Source organism: Hyposmocoma kahamanoa, unplaced genomic scaffold (genome assembly GCF_003589595.1).
Source record: "Hyposmocoma kahamanoa isolate Upper Pololo Valley unplaced genomic scaffold, ASM358959v1 97, whole genome shotgun sequence".
NCBI classification, from domain to species: domain Eukaryota; kingdom Metazoa; phylum Arthropoda; class Insecta; order Lepidoptera; family Cosmopterigidae; genus Hyposmocoma; species Hyposmocoma kahamanoa.
In genome coordinates, this window is record NW_020655294.1 from 1,930,897 (window position 1) to 1,938,342 (window position 7,446).

Sequence of the window (7,446 nt, forward strand, 5' to 3'; positions counted from 1 at the left end):
ACTACAGTTTAACACATCGCTCAGTAGGTACTTACCAGACTCGAGCAAGTCTCATTACGTAAATACATTCATTGTTAAACCCCCAAAACGACACCCCTGGGGTGTCGTTAACAATAAGCATTTGTTGACGACACCACCGTAATGTTGGGATAACTTATCGCTTAAGAATTTATTATCGAGCTAGTATACTCTCAATGGTTAATAAACATATGCAATTGTATCTTTTTATCTCTTTCTCTAATGCACTGGCTGATAACGTTTATGACGTTCATGAGATAAATTATGTGTCATTTGTGAAGTTAATCAATATATTGACATTTCTAATATTTTCAATATCTTTACAGGTTCTTTTTATTTTATTAATTATTATGGTATAGGTACGAACATACAGCAGGGTAACAACACTATTTGTTAGTGGTGTCGTCAACAAATGCTTATTGTTAACGACACCCCAGGGGTGTCGTTTTGGGGGTGTCGTTAACAATGAACGCGTAAATAGACTCGAGCACTAAAGTCGAACTCGAGTCTGTTTGGAAACTATTATATCGAGCAGTGGAGTCTCTGTCTTTATGAGTCTAGTCTTGTGAATTGGAGTCGAGTCCTAAAATGTAAACTCCTAAACTCGAGTTTTTTACAACACTAGCTGCGATTCTCCGAAGTCGAGCGCAGAGTTTTAAAAAATTTATACCTGATATAAATTGTTACAACATAAAATTTATACATTTAATATCTTCTGCCTTCCTGTCCACTTTGTGCTAGCCTTTATAACTTGTTGCGTTCTCTTCATAAGCTGCCTAGCCCGATATACACGCAGATCTTCAACGCAAAAGGGCCTTGAAATAAAGAATTTTACGATAGTAGGACTTGAATAATGGAACACAGACAAGGTATGCACATCAAAACCGAATAATCCTAGCTTCCAAGCGAATAATGCAAGCTTCCACAAAACATCTTTAACGTCTTTAACATCTACTTTAACCATTTTTTTATTACGTACTCTACACATAGGGACAATCCATAAACGACGCCAAACTCTGTAATTGGATTACTCGTTTTTCATGATTGTCATATACCAAGATGGCGCATGATTTTTGACAGCAATACACGTGGCGACAATCGAAGTAATTAGTTCGTGCAAATTCCGCAAGATAGTAAAAAGGGTTTACAGACATTTTGTCATGAATTCCTCTAGAAAGTGTGGCGTTAGTTATGAACAGCCCTAAACCCTTGTTCCCTTAATTGCCACTCCATTCCGCCGACCTACACATGTCTTCTAGCAGTTCATCGAATTCCTTAACCGAGCTTTCATACAGCTCTAAATCTTTTGACAAATCGTCGTTGGCCATCTCGTCGTCCTCTTTCAAGGACTCGGTACTTTTTGACTGAGAATGTTTCAAGCTATCCGTGAGTTTTAAATAAGGGGCATTAAAGAAATCCTTGTAAAACTCCGCAAGTTCTCTTATGGGGTGATTATCAGCAAATGGAAAATGGAGCAACTTCAGTGGCGGCTCATTTTCGTTGCGAAACCCTGTGAACTTCTTTGGAGGCATCTCTAAAGATGTTGGGCTGCGAGATACAACATTCGCATCTAAGTCTTGTGTACTATTACACTCGCAAACCTTTTCTGGACTATTTGGTTTGGAACGTGCTCGGCATTTTGGCACAGGCATCTTTTTAAAAAAGTCTTCAATTGCTTGTCTTATTATATTTTCGTCGACAAACGCTGCTAAACGCAACGGTCTATTGAGATCTACAGGCTTTACTTGCTTTGGTTCCTTTTCTTTGTTTTCCTTCTTTTTCTTGGATTCAAAAATTATGTGCTTCGGGCTCAATTCAAAGTGGTCACTTTTTAAAAGCAAAGTTTTACTCTTATCCGATCTATTTGGTGATATTGAGAAGTTGGTTCGATACGAAACTGTAAAGCATAGGCCTCCCAAAGGAGTCTTCAACATTCCGGCTTGTATTTTCTTTACAGATTCCCCTAAAGCCTTAACTTTAGGTTCACCACTGTATACCCTGTAGAAAATTGTAAATGACTCAGTTCTTTGCTTTCTAGACAAATGATATGCTGGTGTTATTCTTGTTATAGTTATTAAAGACTTTAGTAAAATGCCCATTCTGAAATATACAGTATTCATAGCCTTCAAAGAAGTATCAAATTGTGTTTCGTCAAGTTCTAAAGTCCATAATTCGAGTACCATTTCATCTCCATCTTCAGTTTGTACCGAAATTTCAACGTGTAGTTTCGATCTTATAGTTTCTAGTATTCTGTCAGATGGCAAAGCATTTTTTGTAGCCTGGTTGACTTCCGGGGAGTCCGGTATTTGTAGATTGAACCAATCAGAGTCTGAAGACTGTAGTTTAGTGCTTGTTTCAATTTTCACACCTTTCCTTGATTCTACAATAACTTGTACACCTTTGTAAGCTAGGAACTTTGCAAATTTGGTAAATTCATTTTTGTCTGAAATGTTTGAGAATGCCGCGTCTGGCGCCATTTTAAAACTACACTGTTACACTAAGTTCTTTGTTGTGGAGAAATTACTCTTCGTCAGCGATGCAGTTCTCGACAAGGTTCCTCAGATTGGGGTTCTCCATCGCGGCTGCAATGCGCTCTTTATCGTTGATTTGTTTGTTGACTGTAACAAAAGAAAATAACTAATAGATTCAGGCATTACTTTGCGGAAGTTCATGTTAATAAAAATGGAAGTAAATTAATTTCTCAAAACTCGGCGAGTCGAGTGTCGCGCAGACAACAGCCCCTGAGGATGCCCCGTGGAGAGGCGAAACACGTGTCGGGCATATTTTTGGTGGTGGTTTGTGACTGTAGTTGTGCTTGTGTTATTTATTTTATTAATTTAATGCGGAGGGATGGTGGGACAATTAACTGCATGGAAAAATATTCAACACAAGCGCAGCTATTTTGCACGATTTAACCTTCACTGGGTTTGCGGAGTAGCAAATTAATTTACTTCCATTTTTATTAAAAGAAAATAAGCTTTCAAGGATTGTTCAAATTGATAATGAGCAATTGGTGTGAGCGAATTGTATTTCCTGGGAATTGTTCACAAATTCCTTTAAGACTAACTTTAAAAGTACTAAGCTATTTGTGAAATACAGAGCTACAGCAAAAATATAACGCCCGACTCTTTATCCACACGAACAAATTAGCAAGAAACCTTTTTTTGTTGCATTTACAAAACCCAATGCGGTTAAGATGATGGCTCATCTTAAACATGGATCAGCGAAAGCGAACCCCAGTACAAACTATGACAGGGCATGATGCTCGCAGGAGCAACTCCATTCTATCGCCATTAAGAAAACCCATCTGATTATGGCTTTCACATAACGTGACCATAATTTTTATCACGCAAAGCGGGACACCTGTACATTTATGGTTTTAAAAATAAAAGACATGTTTATGATAGTTAGGAAATGTTTAATAATAAAAAAAAAGAATTAAAATCGTTTGATGAATCGACAATTTAAAAGAAAACTAATCTTGTGTAATCAGGTGGTCAATGTCTGGTTGGCTGGCTTTATATATTTTTCTGTGTATTCTGTTTTGTGAAAGCACTACACTTTTAAGTAATTTGAGGACAGAGCGACACGAAGCCTAAAAGCGGCACTGTCCCGCTTAGAACGGGACGTATGGTCACTTTACTTTTACAAGCCGATGGCAGATTAAAAAAGGTAGAAAAATAATAATTTGTGAAATATTTTTTAAATTATAGTAGCATGTCTGTGTCAGGTACTATTTTGGGCATATAAATAATTCATTTACTATTATAATTCCTCGAACCAAAAGAGCCCAGTCCTTTGTAAGTACTCTGTGGGTAGAAGAGTCTAACAAATTGGTGAACCAAGAGAACTTTGTTTGTCACCACACTTATGGACACCAATAGGCTGGAAATCAGTCAAAAATAAGCTTTAGGTCTGCTCTTTGATTGAATGATTCTACGTTAACGTGGTGATTCCTTTTATTACAATTTGTGGGGGAGCCATCTTGCAGCACCATCCCTGTATGAATAATGTGCCCATTATTTATTTCCCTCAGAGCGGAACACCTGTACTTTTATTATTCGTCTTAAAAATAAAATACATGCTTATGACAGTTACGAAATGTTTAATGATTAATTATTTTTTTTTTATAATTAAAAATGTTTAATGAGCAAAAATAAAAAAAAAAATGTGTGGTCACATTACATGCAATAAAGTTTTTGTAGGAACAAATCAAATCTAAACCTGGATATGGGGTGAAAAAACATGTTCAACATATATTATATACCTACTCATAGATTACAATTGGAGAACAGCGACTCGCCACTTACTAGATGGATCATCGATCAATGGCATGGCCTGATGTAAGTGACGCAAGGAAGTCTAGTGTTTGACTAAGGTTTCGAGACCACAGAGGCCTATTTTTCATTCACTACTGATAACCATTCTTTCTGACTGGGCGCTACTCACAAATTCACCATAGTTAGGTCAATATTGATATTATAACGACATCTTCTAAGTAATGCTAGCTATGAAAGTGTTATTTATTACGTAATATTTAATAACAGATAACATATGCCATGTCAATAAACAATTGATAAACTCTAGGTGTTTATGTAGGTTAAATGTATTGCTTTTCGTCTAATAATAAATATTATTGTTACATCTACCATACTGAATATTAGGGAGGTCTCAAGCTGGATTCTGTTTTAACAGGTTTAGAAACAAACTCTCTTTATTTGATCCAGGTATTCTGGATTGTTTTCTGGAGTTTGCTTACTCTGGTACTTATAATAGTATAAGCATAGACAAGACCGTTAAGACAAAACTATAAATATTAGTGGACCGCTCAGTAAAATAAGTGAGATCCACAAATACCTTGTTTTATTTCATCATGGTCATTGAGATTAGTTACAATTCAAGTGAAGAATTCTCCAAGCTTCAATGGTTTTGATGTGCCCTGGTTGTGTCAAGTGCCTTCCCAGTGTGGAGTCTTGACGGCCATCTATGGATTGTTACTGCTATGTTTCGGTAACTGAGCCTAATGCTTGTAGAGACTTTTGACTATCTGGATAACACCTAAATAAAAACTACATAAAAATACAATAGAAAAATGCCTAAAGCTAAAATTCAATAACACAGTTAGCTAATAATTACAAATGAGTAAATATATCCTAAAATATCTGTAACTATTTATGGACGAATTTAGTGACATTTGTTTATAAAACTTAGAGATCTGTGCACAGAAGTGTCAAGTGCTCATATTATGGCATCTATAGGTACTGCCCCACCATTACATTTTATTTTTATTAAACCATGTAATGAAAAAAAAATAGTAATAAACAATTTGATCTGTTATAGACGGGGGTGTCGCTTGGTGGCCAGGTGGCCCATTTGTAACAGTTGCAGTGCCACTCAAAGCTTTAATCTGAGGAGCGCTGCCACTGCGCGCATCACCCTGAGTTATAAAGTTGACGAGTATCATGTGCCTGTAATTTCACCAGCACTCTTATGCTTGAAAACCAGAACACAGTTATGGCAGTACTTCCCTGGACAAACTCTAACATCTCCCATCTACACAAATATTTGTATTTTGTTACTGGGTTCACTGTATATCAGCATCACAGCACTTTCATTGACAAATGACAACAAATAGAGTAGATGTCTGTAATCGGTAACAGCACAGTGTAAACACTGGTATGCTCATTATGTATTTGTTATCTAATTATTTATTTTAGTCATACTATTCATGTATACAACATACACATCCATACTCAAACAAAAAATTTTTATTTTCTTTTTTTTTGCCTACATGCAACCAGTCTTATATGATTCCATAACCAGTTAATTTTTGATATCTTTATCCTCATACCCTTCCAATGTCAGGTTGCCTTTCAATTTGTTCTTTGCCGGGTGAAAAACAATTCAGCTCATTGTAGATTTGTAGATCATTGTAGATTCCCAAACATGTTTAAAATGCTTCTTTTCATCCAAGGTCATACAAATAATGCAGTAGCCAGCTTGCGTGTGGCTATTATTTCCTCAATAATTGTAGTTAATTACAAGGTATTTGTGGATCTCATGCATTTTAGTGAACTATGGGGCATTTGTGACTGAATACTCGAATACTTACATAATAAACATTGTTGCAGAAATTAGGTAGAGAAAACTAACCTGAAAATCATCCGATATCAGATTTATCAAGAAAATATGGAATTAGGTAGTTGTGAAATACATTTTTTAGCTTCAATTTTTACGATTTTTACCTGTGTAAAAAAAATATTTTCTCAAAAACCTTTAGCCTCCAAAACAATACAACAACAAAAGTCCTTTGACTAGATCTATCTCCAAAATGTATTTGAACGCCCAACTCGACGTCAGCTATTCTAAAGCGGAGCAAATTACAATAATACAGTTAAATTTTACTTATTATTATGACTAAAACATAATGTCCACCTAAACATGCAATTCACATGGATTGCATTAACAAGAGATTGTTTATCACCACCTACACAAGACAAAAATTATATAAACACTAAGCAATTAGTGTAGTATAATAATATTAATAATAAAATAACTCACTTTCATCTTCAGTGGTATGTGTTCCTTTCTTGATAAATATGTCAAGTTTTACAGGATGGTGGAGCGAACGTAGTATTTTTATCCTTATACACAGTCCTATGAGCGTCGCCAGGGAACAATGGGGCACAGTAGGATGATATTCAACACGTAACACAGGAACTTTGTCCGCCGTAGGCTCTTTTACAAATATACCATCCTCGTAAATGACCTTCAAGTCTTCTAGCGTACTAGGCTTCTCAGGGTCCCTTATCGTCCGCAAAAAGTCTAAAAACACCACAACACAGTTTAAAAAACACAAAACAAGCCAATTTCAAAGTCCAAAATCGCGGATTTTTTTATGACAAACCGTAAATAGTCTCTCTCAAGTCATTCTCGTCTCGATACCCGAGCTCCTGTAACGATGCACTTTTGTCCATATAAGCAGGTTTGGCGAGTTCCACCTCTTGTTTCGGGGTATTCAAGGACAGTTTAGAAAAGAAAGATATCATATCGTTGAAAAACACGGGACTACGTTCACACAAAGCAAATGTCGGACATATTTGTTTGTAATTTGTCATTTCACTTTTATCGAGATTATTTGTTGTGGTACTAAGGTTTTCAATCACGTTTACTTAACTCGCTTGTATGCCTCTCTTTCTGTCACTATAAATTCGAATGAAATAGATGATAGAAGTTGTACACAATCATACTCAAGTCCTTGCCATTAGGGTCTTATTTCCAGTGCTTGAAAAAATACTCAAGTCCCTTAGAGGATGGAAAAAACTAAGTCAAGTCCTGACTTGAGCATTGAGTAGCGTTCTGGAATACGACCCTTGATTGTCAACATCAGAGAGCCGTATAAAAAAGTTTTTTTTCTCTAAAGATGGC

The 7,446-nt window shown here is 36.1% G+C and overlaps 2 protein-coding genes across 3 annotated transcripts; both read right to left on the bottom strand.

Moving 5' to 3' along the window:
* Positions 1–516: 516 nt before the first annotated feature.
* Positions 517–2,529, bottom strand: LOC113238615 (autophagy-related protein 13 homolog). The gene has a single exon (XM_026475443.1). The coding sequence runs from the start codon at positions 2,493–2,495 to the stop codon at positions 1,236–1,238; it is 1,260 nt and encodes a 419-aa protein (XP_026331228.1). The 5' UTR covers positions 2,496–2,529; the 3' UTR covers positions 517–1,235.
* Positions 1,939–7,109, bottom strand: LOC113238616 (MIP18 family protein galla-1). Of its 2 annotated transcripts, XM_026475445.1 has the most exons (4): positions 6,926–7,109; positions 6,580–6,843; positions 2,528–2,636; positions 1,939–2,048 (listed from the first exon to the last, which is right to left on the bottom strand). In XM_026475445.1, exons 1-3 carry the CDS (start codon positions 7,065–7,067, stop codon positions 2,539–2,541), a joined length of 504 nt encoding a protein of 167 aa, XP_026331230.1. In that variant the 5' UTR covers positions 7,068–7,109; the 3' UTR covers positions 1,939–2,048; positions 2,528–2,538. The 2 variants fall into 2 exon arrangements, with proteins under 2 accessions (XP_026331230.1, XP_026331229.1); XM_026475444.1 differs by lacking the exon at positions 1,939–2,048 and having other exon boundaries at positions 2,501–2,636.
* Between the last annotated feature and the right edge of the window lie 337 nt (positions 7,110–7,446).